Source organism: Antrostomus carolinensis, unplaced genomic scaffold (genome assembly GCF_000700745.2).
Source record: "Antrostomus carolinensis isolate BGI_N321 unplaced genomic scaffold, ASM70074v2 scaffold10887, whole genome shotgun sequence".
Classification (NCBI taxonomy): Eukaryota; Metazoa; Chordata; class Aves; order Caprimulgiformes; family Caprimulgidae; genus Antrostomus; species Antrostomus carolinensis.
In genome coordinates, this window is record NW_010326652.1 from 76,211 (window position 1) to 90,570 (window position 14,360).

General features: G+C 39.2%; 1 protein-coding gene across 1 annotated transcript in view; it reads right to left on the minus strand.

Annotated features, from left to right (window-relative positions):
• Positions 1 to 13,664, minus strand: part of NPSR1 (neuropeptide S receptor 1) — a 54,937-nt gene extending 41,273 nt beyond the window's left edge. The window contains exons 1-4 of the mRNA XM_010171654.2: positions 13,632 to 13,664; positions 12,840 to 12,896; positions 12,477 to 12,485; positions 5,992 to 6,124 (exon numbers count right to left, since the gene is read on the minus strand). Coding sequence (XP_010169956.2) covers positions 5,992 to 6,124; positions 12,477 to 12,485; positions 12,840 to 12,896; positions 13,632 to 13,664 — 232 coding nt within the window. The remainder of the gene's footprint in view (positions 1 to 5,991; positions 6,125 to 12,476; positions 12,486 to 12,839; positions 12,897 to 13,631) is intronic.
• Between the last annotated feature and the right edge of the window lie 696 nt (positions 13,665 to 14,360).

The following is a 14,360-nucleotide window of genomic DNA, read 5'->3' on the forward strand; positions in this document are numbered from 1 at the left end:
TCAAGCCATGCGTACACTCAGGTGATTTGAATAGTTTTTGGACTTCCAGCTAGGTGTTTGGGAAGCAGGCTGCTTCGAAAACCGGGGGATTTAGGTGCCATTGGGTACTCCAGCAAATTTCAATGTCTGTGCCTAAAAGGAATATTAACAAATGCATCTTTTCCTTCTTAATTTTGAAATATCCTTTTCAGTAGTGATGGCAACATGTAGTGTAGAAAACAGAATATCCATTAGGAAAGACTTTCCTTTCTATACATTAATTAAACTTTCAAGAGCTGTTGGGAAATAATGGACACAAGAAATGTAGATATCCTTTATTCTATTTTATCTATTATCTATGCAGTACAACTGTAACCTCCTCCAAGTCTTCTTTTCTTCTGGTAGGATACTGATACATCTCCCCTTTCCTCAGTCTTCTTTTTTTTCCCTAAAAAATTAGCAGAAAATAGAGATGTAGAAAGGGGAGAAAGTCACAGTTTTCTGGGTACTGTAGAAAAAAACTCAATTTCAGTTCAGAATTCAGCATTAGGTTACAGTGTCTTGAGTGGGCAATCATGAAAATGAGATAGCAAGTTCCATCAAAGACACAGCTGACAAAGTATAAAATGTAAGTTCTCCAGTATATATGGGAACTCTATGGGCACTTTGCCTGCTAACAGTCCACCTCCATTAAGGAGACTAGCTGAATTAGCTGCTAATGGGCTCTATGCAATTAATTTCCAATGCTCATAGTGTCTCTATTGTCCAATGTAGATGTAAAACTGATGAATTCATATGTATGGTTTCTCTAAAGTGCAGAAATATTAAAAGTACCATTTTCCAGATAAAAAGTAGAAACAGAGACTATTATCCTTTTATATTGTTCCACATGTTAATTTTGATGATGATATTATTATATTCAGCTTTCGAACAGAACAAGGAGTAAAAAGTCATCGTCTTTCCTTCAAGATACAGAGAAAAGAAAGAAAAATATTGAAGGAGAGGCACAATCCATTAAAGCAGTCAGTGCTATCAAGGTTTTGATGTCGGAAAAAGAAGAGGAGGGAGGAAGGAAAGAACGGAGTACAACTTCTAAGGTGTTCGTGTTTAGCTCTTGTAGTAGTAGCAGGTACTTAGAGCATTTTACTAGCCGATAAGTTGTCATACTCTGCCTTCAGTCATCTATACCAAAACCATCCCAGAAGTTGGTTGCTGAGCACATTTGGTTTTATCCCCATAGTCATGTTCTCTCTGAGCAGAAGAAGAACAGAAAATAAACACCCCTTGCTTTAGCACCTCCTATTTCCTCCTATTTACTCACATGACATTCTCGTAGCAAGTTTTCAATGTATTGGCTTTTTACTATACACTGACAGTGCAGTTCCCTAAGGACCAAAGCCTCACGTTGTCCATCATTCTGGGAGAAACTGAAGAAGGTGGTAGTAATGTAGAGGCACTTTTAAAAATACACCCTTGTCTTTTTAGTTTCATTCTCAAGTCATCCCTTAGGATTTGGTATTTATATCACAATGTAGAGTGTAGCTAATTACTTTTATACATAATCTTTTGTTTTTCTGTTATATGTAAGATGTCATAGATGTTAGGTGATATTCTCTTTATTTTCCCTCTTCATTATATCCACAACAATACCTAAATGTGCAAGTATTTCCAAACAAGTCTGTTAACCTATGTCTTAAAATTGTGCAATTCATAAAGTATCTACATATATTTCTACACCAAGCAATGGACAAACACTAATACTACTCCTAAGGTACTGATTTCTGCTCTTTGAATAGAAAGACTAAATAACAGAGATAATAGTCATGACATTTCCAGCTGCAACTTCTCAGATGTTAATTTCTGAGAAAAAACCCTCAATAAACGATGCACTTTCAGATATTAAAAAGAAGTTGAATACTTTCCTGTGACAGTAATAGTTGAAGTTGGATGAAGAATAATAAGAAGTAAAATACTTTTCAGCAGAGTTTTTTAATGCATTATCATTTAGTTTTAGAATGGGTCAAATAATAACAGGTTTTTTTGAAGGGACTCTTTAGCCAATAAATTACATTCCTTGTCGAATGATACTCAAAGAAAGAAATATACTTTATATGCCCATGTCTGCTGCTTTTACAGTTTGAGAGTATGGTTAAGAAGGCCTTTATTTGGTAGAGATGGGTATAGTGACCTAAACGGATATAAAAGTGTGCACAAAACTTCTTTTCTAAAAACAACCATATTTTGCATGAAAATTTCCAGTGTGAACAGCTGTGAACTTGCCCCTCCGTCAGACCCCATTCTTTCATCTTGAACCACATGCTGAATTCAGTCAGAGGCAAAGATCTTAAAGAGAGTAAGATGCTGCTAGTTATGTGAAATGGCAATCAGGTGGGGGAAGATATGAGGGGTTTTCTGCCAGGAGAAAGAGCTATGCCATAACTTTTGCTAAACTCAGAAGAAATCTATTTCGGAAAAAGTGTTAAGAAATACCCTAGTCACAGGGTAATCTTCAGAGCTTAATCCTTTCTGAGAGAAAAAATTGCCTTTGATAAAGAAATCTGTCAGAAACCTAGCTTTAGTTTTTTTCTTCAAAGGTGATTTTGATTCTAAGAAAATCATTTTTACAAAAAAGGAATATGCCGAAACCAAACTGAACCCAAGGCAAACACAGCAATATTCCTCTTCGTTAAAATAGCTGATACTTAGTGATTAGTACTCCTATTCAATTCAAACCTTAACCCTTAGCTGCTTTCCTAGTGCTTAGTTCCCAGAAAATTTCAAAGTTTTATGCATGAGCTGAGAGTCAAACATATACATAAATGCGGTACAGACGCAGGCATTGTATGGACATGTACTTAATATGAAATATTCTGAATCTAGGCTGCGGCAGCATCTGCAAACACACTGAAGTTGATGGGATTACTCGTATTCCTACAGATCACTGCAGCCTCTAGCACTGAAATATGGTGTAGTAAGGGATTAGTACGAGTCTTATCTCTGAATTTGCCGAGTCTGTTGAATCACTGAATTCTTATGGAGTTGGAAGAAGCCTCAGTCAGTTAGTTCTCTTCTTCATCTGGTTTGGCCACCAGTCAAGGAGAACAACAGTGCTCTTTTCCTATTCATGTATTTTGCACAATTTGCTTGCAATACATTTATTATTCTGACACGAAGGTTATATTTTCATTTCGATACTACGTTAGTGGGAAGATGTGAGAACTGAGGACACTACTCAACTATTGACCAACAGATCAATAGACAGAAAGTTTTTAAATGGCTTTGAAATGCCTGCACTGATAAAGCTATATCCAATAGTCTTCTCTCTGCTGCTGGGGTAGAAATAGTAAATGTTTTAAGAATCTCAAAATAGATAGAAGTAGTAATATTGACTAAGCAGAAATTGTTTGCCAGAAGATTAAGCTTTAGTTGGTAGGACTTAAGTATGCCTGGCATGTCAAATAAATGTGACAAGTCAGTGTTTTCATAATGATCTGCTTCTACCTCATAACTTGTTGTGAAAGGATGACTGACTGTTGCCAGCTAGCTTTTTTCTTATTTATATTTTTGCAGATAAGAAAGTGAAATGGTTCCATTTCAGGAATTAAGTCATTTCTTTCTGCCAAAATACTGACAGAAACTCTTGGTGAGGGAAGATAAATTAGAGTACTGACTCCTGCATCACAAAAAAGAAGTCGACATCGCTTGGAGTTGTGCTGTTCAAGCTGGTGTTAATTCTTTTAACAGATGGGAATGTCAAGTGAGTTTTCTATGTGAATTTCTGTAATATGAAATGGAGCAGACTGTTGAAGTCAGGCACTTTCAAGCTCTGATATTAGAAGTCAAGCAAAATTTTATGGAAGGGGAGATCGGAAGAATCAGCAAGTGGAACATGTGGTCCTCAGTCAATATTGTAACATCAGTTGTATAGCACTATTTGCTCGCCACTTGTAATGGGTTATTTACTATGTTGTCTTTACTGCTTATTCCAGCTCCCTCAAAACTGCTCTTGGAATACTTTCCCTTCACTTCATGTAGATGGTGTTTGAATGCCTAGTGAATAGCTTTCTATCTACCTCAATGCAAAAATTCAGCTCCTGCTAAGGTTTCAAAGAGGCAAAACTCCCACCCAGGCTTTTGCCCAGCACAGAAACAGCAGTACCCTCCTCCTAGTACACATCTTGTGAAAGAGCCCTCTCCTGAGCAATCCAAGTCCAGACACTTCTGTGTTCTTCTTGTTTTATTCCTTTGACCTTGGCACTCGCGTCCTTATTCTTGTTCTTTCTCTGCTGCAGTAAATACATTTGTTTCCTTCTAGGCAAGACCCTTTGCTCTTCATTTGAGTTTCTCTTATTAGGATCCATCTTCTATACAGACCATACTGATGTGTGTATTACCTTAGCCTTTGCTCTGGCAAAAAGCCCAGCCCTTGAGTCCTCTACACCAGATGAACGTATAGGATCATTTTCCACTCTCCTATTTTTGAAAGCCCTTCTCATGACAGCTGCTTCTGATACTCTTGCTGGCTAATGACAGTACGTAGAAAATGGACAGTGTCCATCTAGGGCTTCAGTTGCTTTTCTGTTCTTGGCCCATACTTCTTTGTTGACTACTTTTACTCTTTTCATCTGGTACTGGGAGCTCTTTGAGCAGAGACTGTATTTTTTTAATCTCCTGTGAACACTGGAAAGCTTAATGTGATTGATGCTTACAAACTGTGCTGTGAGGCTGTATCGACATGCCTTAACTGATAGAAATTATCGCTGGCACACCAAGGAAATGAAATGAAAGTCATGAGCGAGATAAGGAGTGAAAACATTTATTACAGATGACTCAAATGTGGATAGGAAAACCAGCCCTCAGCATTTCAGAAAGAGGAGTAACTGCCAACCTTAACCTTCTTATCTTGCAATAATGCTTATGTCGCCTGTGTTTATGGGCCAGTGCTTTTGCATCGCTTTGCACACCATGGTCTTTTTCAACTGAGAGTAGTTCTTCAAATGGGACAAACTCCTGAGAAGACATGGCTGAAACCACGAGCAGAGTTCATCTGCTTGCAAAGAATGCATGTTGAAAATTGGGGAGTGTAGTCTTGAGCTTTTCCAGTTTAAACAGAGGTAAAACTATCATCAAAGGAGGATGAAATATTGCTGGGAAATCACATATTAAATAATTTTGTAGTGGAAAAGAGCTGTAATTCCTGCCATATCTTACAAATAAAGCAAAAGAAAGCATATAAATATATCTTTTATACACAAACAATACCACACAGCTGTGTTGTAAGCAGGGATTAGTAACAAAACACTGTTATAGAAACAATGTATATTTTCCCTTGGGAAACTCAAACCCCAACAAATTTAGTCCATTCAAGGCCACAGTGAAACAATGTGCTGATAGGTGTCTTGTTTCCTTTCCTAGTTGCTGAGATTTGCTTTTTACAAACCAGGTTTCTTTATATTTTCCATTTTTTAAAAAACTACAAAGTTATTGGATCAACATCCTTTTTTCCTTCAAAAAAAATTAGCTAAATGCATTTCTCGCCACATTTACATTTTTATCTTTCCCTTACTTTGTTAAACCAGACAACATGAAGTTATTTTCACTCTTCAATTCAAGAGCCAAATTGACGGAACAATACCACTATGAAATATTTTAGAAAGAATTTTACTAGGAAACTGTAAGAGATTAATCTTAAACCAGTTTAATTTCTACAGTTCCATGACAACAGCTAGGGACATAACTTCTGGGAAATGTAGATGCAGATTTTGCCTGAAATATAAGACTCAGTGAAATCAATGAGCTGCAGCTGCTGCATCTGAGAGGCACTAACTACTTCTGGCAATATCTTTTAAGATCAGAAGGAGACTGAACCCTAAGAAAAGGAGCCATCCGCCTGTCTTATGGCAACTGGATATTAGGTGGCAACTGAATTCCTCAGCACTCAACTTGTATTTTGTTGCCATTTAATAGTTATTGCTGTGCAGTTCAGATGCCCTATCCCCTCCCAGACACTACCTGTGATTGCCAGCTGCGTAACAAAGAAGGTCATTCGAGATTTCCGTTTCCTCCTCCAGGTAGAGAAGAGCACGATGGCGTTTCCAGCAATTGTGGCAATAAAGAGAATCCAAAGAGTCACCAGCTGCTCTGTCTGCATTGGAGAGAAGGAAAACAAGTTAATCGGTAGGTGGATGGGTAGAGATTTGATTTAAGGCAGACAGTTATCCTAGGAAAAATGAAGTGAGAATGGAAAAAAGGACATTAGATTTTTGCCAATTGATTTCTAATTATTTAGTCTAAAAGATATTCTTGTTCTTTCTGAAAATACCATTCATCACTGCTGGTGATGTTCATTCCAGTTTGATTTGCAGTGGCTGTATATTATTTCTACCTTCATGAAACCACTAGCAGTGTCTGTGTTTGGCACTTAACACTAAAATGAGAGGCAGCCCTCAGTTTTCTCGCGTTGCTCCAGCAAGCTGTGAAATATCCAGCTGCCTTATTTTGAGAGGAATATTGACAGATGGGCTCATTTAGAGAAATGGAGGAAATACATACTTCTCTCCTTTCCTAGCTCCAGTGACTCTAGGTCATCCACAAGCCCTACGAAATTCAGACATCCACTACATTATCTGGAGATGTGCACCAAGATTGCAAAGAAAGAATGAACCACTGTAAGGAAAAGTAAAATTGTGTGGTGATCTCTACGTGATGACAAAACGTCCTCTAGTGGTAGTGTGTACAGAGAAAAGAAAGTAAGGAAAAAAAGTTATTGACGCCCTCAAAGCATCAGGATCCTCTGGTTGCAGGAAAAAGGCGTACATACACACGTTTGCTTGTTTTCGGAGTGCACGCCCAATCTTCTCCCTCCTTTTGGTCTTTACCCAAACCAGTTGGGACCTCTCTAGTTGCAGGATAGTTATTTGTCAGTGGACACACTGTAGGTTTCTCCTCACCATATAAGAGCATGAAATTTATGTTTTCTCCATAGAGTCCATTCAGTTCTGAGCCTGAGAAGCCCTGTTGAGCATGAGGTCAGCTTGGAGAAAATATTCGGCATTTCTGCAGAATTCTCACATATAAAAAACTGTCTTGTGTAAAGCTGAATGTAGTAGCATGGAGAAAGATGGTCCTGCTGCTTTTCTGCAGAGATGAGTAGAAGAGGGGATTTTTCACAGTAACAGGTTTGAAAGGCAAAGAGCAAGTAAGCTCAGGAGAAAAAGATTTGAATGTATTCAACAGCAATAATAGAGATATTATTAGTGTTGAAGAGGAAAAAAAACCCAAACCATATATGGCTCAGCAGAACTGGTAGAGACCATAAGGGACCCCTGTTCCAGAGCCTGCTGCTCCTGACCAGATCCCTGCCTTTGATGTTTCAGGAGGAGAGAATCCGTATGAACGACATACAGAAGAGCCTTCATCTCCCTGCTCTGTCTCCCTGTGTTTTTCCAGTGCTTCAGATGCGTTGGTCACCTGGATTCACACCCTACCAATTGGGATGAGTTTCAGACTATGTAAATGCAGTCGTTTGGGATCCTCCAGTTTCTGACAGCAAACACATAATGTGGGATATGGAGGAGACAGATTAGGGCTTCAGTTGTAGAAGGACCCTAGTTGCTGGCCCTGCAGAAGTGACCCCAAAGCACTGCCCTGTGCAAGCGGGGGGGGGAGGAGGCAGTCAGTGAAACCCATGCCTACCTGACTGGGCTGATGATGGAGGAAAAGGAGGGGGTAGCACTCATTAAAAGCATTTGGCAGCCACTAAGCCACTTTGGCATGGCTGAGCAAATACCAGGGCTCCTGCTGCCCACAAAGAGAACGCTGCTCAGTTGTGAGCATAGGGAAGGAAGGTGAAATGGCAGGAAAGGAGGAGGTGCAAGGAGCTTCTTACTCTGCCGTGACCTTCAGTGCTTCCTCAGCTCTTGGCCCTTCCCAGCCAGCAAAGATGGTACCTTCTCTGCTGGAGAGTCATTTGTGGGAACCAGCCTCAGCTTTGCTACAGGTAGGTTGTCACACTAAACTGTAGCTTGTACAGGCTCACAGGAAAAGCAATATGCGGTGTACTTGCAATAACAACCCAGAAATCAGCTTAAGCACACAATGAAGGTTGTTTTTATATTGTTTCACTTTTCTCAGGATGGTAACTTTTGCCAGCATAATCTACAATTTAGGCCATCTCACTTATCTTTAAAGATCTGAAGAGAAACAGCTATTCTAAATTGTCATAGAAAATAGCAGCATCTCAGAGATGAGTCACAATTCATCTCACCTAACTTGGGATGGCCTTCCTGCACTGGTTATAGAAAGACCTAGATATGACAACTTTTGTGGGCTGAATGCTTAGCTTTTAGACAAAAAACTCACTACATTTTTTGGGTGTCTGCAAAGCTCTTGAATTTATTTGAAACAAATTCCCTTCAAAAATGTGGGACAGAGACATAGTGTAACTATTTTTATGGGGATGCTTTGTTTTGTACAGGAATTGGAAGGAAGTGTCCTTTTGGAAGGTAATTAAAATTATAAATGATAAAATTTTAAAAACACTTTTTTCCTTGCAGTCGGTGGGTTCTCCTCAGAGTTTGTTTTGTCTTTTCCGTTTAAGAAAATACCTTTCACACATGAAGAAACCTAAGGGGAAAAACTTGTTTTTGTTTTCTCTTGTATAAAATAAGGGAAGCATTTTCTTGAAGGAAATCCTGTATTACTGTATTATAATGATATGGATACAAACAAAAAGGCACTGATGCTTAAACCTTTTTACTATTCCTGCAGAAGAAGTAGCTATGAAGCAACAGTGACTATGATAGGGGGGTGTTTCTCCACCATAAGGGTGCAGCAGGTATGGTCAGTTTAAATCCCCTCCTGCTATGTAAATCACTGCTTAAGAGTTAAGAAATTTTGGGCTAAGGCTCTATGTAAATATACAATTAAACCAGAATATGAAAATGTGCGAAAGTCAAATATAGGAGAGGCAAGTTTGAAAGGCCACAGACAAAGGAATAAAGACAAAGTTTCTATTCATCTATTTGTGGTAGCTGCTGTTCAGAGAGAAGAGAAAAAGATCTTATTCTTGGGGATTAAAGGAACTGTAATTATAGGCAACTTAAATCAGTGCAGCCTCTCTCAGTCTGTGTTAGCTTGCAAAATGAATACTTCTGTGGTTATTAATGGGATGCCCACTGTGATAAAGGCCCTCACAGAGCCTAGGACTAGAAATCAAAATGGTCTTGATGAATTGGAAACATGCACTTGGAAATAAAACAAGATGCTTTTCAACAAAGGAGAAGTGCAGGACTCTAAAGTTCAGTGGGTGTAATCACATAGGGTCGGGCAAGCCTTCAAAATATACCCCGGTGCAGCATATAAAGTGCTCTACAAGTGGCACACGACAGGATAATATCATTCTACAATGAGAGCGACAGCCACCATCGTGGAATTGACACTGGTCTTTTTTGCCTATGCTCTAATCCTTCCATTATACCCAGCAGCTGTCCTATGCCCACTCCTGGGCACTGCATTTCGAGAGACACACGGAACAATGAGGTGAGAGCAGTCTAGAGGATACAGCCAGGCAAAAAAACCTGAATGAATTAAGTTGATTTATCCAGCAAAAAAAAAACAGACTGCAGAAAAATATGAACATAGTCTTGAAGACACAAAAAGACAGATATAAGAAAGGAAGGGAATAATATCTCCTTCAGATTCACTGCAGACTTTCCAAAAATAAGTGAACCAAAACTACAGCACACAGAATTCATTTTGAACATCTTAAAAAATTGACTTAGAAGTATACCAAATATATGTAGAGAGAGATTAATTGAGTCAGTGAAACCTCCTTCTGTGATGGTCTTAAAAATAGCTAAAGGATTATGGAGATAGCTGATTGTTCCTTGCACTTAACTCCAGCTGCATTTTCTACTGTTTTGTTTTATTCATCTCCTTAAGGTTGCCTCAGCATAGGTGCTTCATTTCATTCCTTGTTTTTTTCATCAAACAAAAATCCTCTCTTTGTTGCAACCCTCAGAAAGGTGATTAAAAAAAAAGATTAACAACACGTTGCTCAAACATCAGAGGCACTCTGGATGGAAAGAAAGATAACAACACCTCCCAAACCCTTTGCAGAAACTTTTTGGCAAGGGCTGCTATTTCGATGTTATCTATGTGATATGAGAATGCTGCGAGAGAGACTAGTGTCGCATTAGTTCTTTTAGATTAACAAAACTAAAGGTGCTGGTGACTAAATTAGTGTCGCAGAAAAAATCAAAGTCAAGAGGATTCCGTTGGCTTTACTAAAACCATTGCATGCGCTGCTATTCCACAAGATTGCTGTGTTTGGAGCGTGGAAGTCCTTGACATCTGGAGTGCATATTCATGTTTTGCAAATTTGCTTTAAAGGCAGCTTTAGTCAATGAAGCTAGCCTCTTCATGGGTGAAACATAAGCCAGAAAACCTGTCTGAAGTTTGTGTGCGTTTTCCTTTGCTTGTAGAAGAGGCATGGGTTTTTTGCCTCTCTGACAAAATTTCTGAATCCATAGGCTGCAATAAGCATAACAACAGGTGTTATTTTTGAGATAAAGATCATCCCTGTAAGCAGCTTTGATCAAGACCATAGGTAATTCCTTTCAGAGCCATGGAGAGACATTTTGGTGCGACAATGCCATCCCACCTTCCTGTTCTCACCAGTCAACATCCTTGCTCACTCACTTCTCAGAATTTGTATCCTCTCTGCTGGGGTCCACCAGCTGTAGCTGTGGAATGGGGAAATACCTGGTAACCCATTCCAATGGAGCTGATTTTGCTAAAGTCTTGAGTTGCAGAAACCTCTACCTGATATCACAGCAGCTGCCTAATAGAAGGAGAGGAAGAATTCTCTTCTAGTTGTTGAGGCTGGTTGGGAAACAGCCTGGAAAAAATGGTTTGCCAGGTAAGAAATGAGCAAATAAATATAAAAAAGAGAGAGAAGTACTCTGTTGCTGATGTGACTGTCTGTCTTATTAATGTGAGGAGAATTCCTAACATCGTTGACTTGGTGCCTTCCTGCTCTGTGCCCTTAGTGACCTGGGTGAAGAAGAAGCACTGATCCCTCATATCACAGGTCAGTAGTAGCTTAAGTTTCTAAACAGCTTCTTCTTGCTGGTTGATTAAATTCTGGGAATGTGCAGTCCTACTGCTTGCCTCTGGTATACTTTAGGAGTTACGTTTCTAGCACAGCCTTTTGCAGCAATTGAGATTGTAAGAGCGAGGTAATCACGGAGCAAGCCAAATCATTTAGTGAGGATGTTCTTGCTAACACATAAGAATACACAAATCTCCTTGCTAAATTGGGGAACTGTTATGCTCACAGTCAGGTGCACTACTAGTAGATTATATTGGTTTTTTCTTGAAGGAGGAAAACAGAAAGACACAAACATTTTCTCACTCTCCGAAATAATCATTTTAATTGCAGGCCATGTAAGAAAATGGAGGAATCTGGATTTGCATTTTTCTGATCCTGAAGTCTTGAACTTTCAATACTGAAAATGTTCGTGACTGATTTGCTATTAAAAGAGGCCCCCATTTAAGATGGAACAATAACAATAAAAACCCAAACCAAACCAACCAACCTCAAAAAAAGAAAAAGAAAGGAAGATTGGTTTTCATGTGGCAGACAGGTGTCATGCCATGCACCTTGACAGATTCCAGTTTCCAGTCAGGAATTTATAGTCAGTTTACCTAATTTACCTCTAAGATAACTTGCAATTTGCACTGCAACGCTAAAAGAAATCAAAAACAGACACTCATCAGCAAAATTTAATTAAGAGTCTTAAAGATCCTGGCACAACTTCTTACATAATTCATCATTTATGAGTACGTAATAATTGCAGGAAAAATGAATAAAAACCCTTCTGTCTCTTACTGCCAGATTCCTCTACAGCAGGGGCTCTCAAGGAGCCTTGTGGAGTCTAACTGCTGCCTACAGGGTGAAGAGAGGATGGAGCAACGTTCTTTTCAGAAGAATGCATTGGAAGGACAAAAGAGGCCACATGTTAGAGCCATAGCACGGAAAATTTTGATTAGATATTAGGAAAAAGATGTTCACTCTGAGAGTGGTCAAACACTGGGATAGGAACCCAGAGAGGCTGAGAGATCTCCATCCTTGGAGATAATCGAAACTTGCGTTGACTCTGCCCTGAACAAGCTGTCATAGATTGAATTTGCTTTTGATTGGTTGGTGCAGTTGACTGCCAGAAGTTCTTCCCTACCTGGACTGTTATGCACACACAAGTAAGCTTAAGACCTATTTTCTTAAGGAATGTACTTAAAACTAAAAAAACTTATGTAATCAGATGAGCAGTTGGCACAAATTCTGAATTATTTATTATATCATAGAAATATGAACAAAACAAATCTTTATGGAAATCTTTACATAGACTAAAATCCAACTCTGCAAGTCAAGAGTAAGGGTGTAAAAGCTATTGGCATGGGAATGACACAAACATATTAGTCTTGGGAAAAAGGACTTCAAAAGCCTAAAATGTCATTAGTTTTATGCTTATACAGAAGTCTGAGATGATTAATTTCTGCTAGGAGGTGAACAGTTTAAAGAGTGAGCTGTCGGAAGTAAAATGCAATGCCACTGAAGAGATCATGCCTGTTGTTTGTTTTACCAGGTACAGTATAAAGGTTCTTCAATACAGAAAAAGGAACAAACTTGGTTAAAGTGCCAAATAGAAACATTCATATTTCTTCTGGAGTTGACAATTTCAACACAGGTTGTGGTGTGAAAAATACAATAGAACTTTCTGTTGGTGTGTAGGTGTGTGCTGTATGTGTGTTACACATATTTCAGTTGTAGCTAGCAGTTCTGACTGTCGAGAGAAAACAAAGTAAAAGGCACCAAATATTTTGCCAAAAGAAGGACAGTGGTGGGAATGTTTAGGCTAGAAGTGAACTTCATACAGAAAATGTTAGGGTGTACCTCTCTATTTTGTCGTAGAACATTTTGAACATGAAGAGATAATATTGTCGGTCATTGGTCCATTCATAATTATATGATTTTGATAGCCATATTAAAAAATGTGAGTTTTTTTTCACAAAAACGGTAAAATGATTAAGTATGCTTAGTTTGTATAATTAAAACACATCAAAAAACTGGAGCATTTAATACTTTCTAGTCATATTTAGATAGGAGGGGCAGACAGACACAAACCCTGTGGTTGTGTGGACCACGGAGTCAGAAGTAAGAAAGTTGTTAGTATAAAACTGCCAAAATTTTTTGGCTCAGAGCTACCCCCAGTCAGAGCTGTCATAGATGCAGATCACTTCTGGGTTGCCTTTAAACTACTAGATGAAGACAGCCTGGCCAACAGCACTGCGGATTTGTTTCACAAGGAAATCAGCTGTTACAGTCTCAGCGCAGCATCTCAGGAATAGCAACAGTTATTAGAGCATATTGCAGAGGCTGCGTTCAGGAGTTCCTAACACTGTATTTTTGTAGGCTTTAGTCTCCTCCTCTCCCCTGACTGAAAGATTGCAAAGTTATTTATGAATTATTTGATATGCCTATTTTTCTAAAATGCATGATTGCATTTACAGAGATTACTCCAGAAATCTGACAGCACCCATTATTATTTTTCTATTATGTATTCAGTTATGAGATGCTCTGTGAGGTTTACTTGAAAATCAGAATGAGAAAGAGACTCCGGCATTCGGATGAAATGATAGATATGACAGATTCTGACGTCAATAGGCTCTGAGGACACCTGGAGCCAAATCCTCCTTACGTGATAGTCCTACAAAACAAGTTGTGCAAACTTCTCTCCACATATTGGTCCAAAAGTGGAGGAAGGCCATGGGTGTTCAGATAATCTCCCTTCCTTTCAGTTTACAACATTTGGCAGAGGGCAGTTGACACTAGCTTAGAGCCCTTTTACATGTAAATTAAATGCATATAGAAGGAGGTTATAAAGGGATGTAGTGAACTCTCCTTTGGCCTGGGAGGCTGGAGCAATAATTAATACCAATTTGCACATCTGTTCTGAATTTGGTGCTGACACAGCCAACGGGAATTTTGATCTTTGTTGTTTAAGACTGAAAGCTACCTGGCTCCATCATGTAAATGCACCTGGGAAGAAATATGGTCTAGGCTCTCAGGGACCATTAGCCATAATTCAGCAGCGTGACCTGAACGTAGGTGGGGATGAGCCAGTGGCTTCGCTGTGGGAAGAACCAGTTCATCTTGCAGGCTGTGTGGTGGCAACCCATGCTGCCCCAAAGGTTGTGACTCTCACACACAAGCAGGCCTATTTACACATAAAGCAGCCCCAAAGCAGACTTCATGGGTGAAACCTTGGTGAGTAGCTGGCCAAGGAGCCAAAGTAATGACTACCAGAAGGGAAATGTGC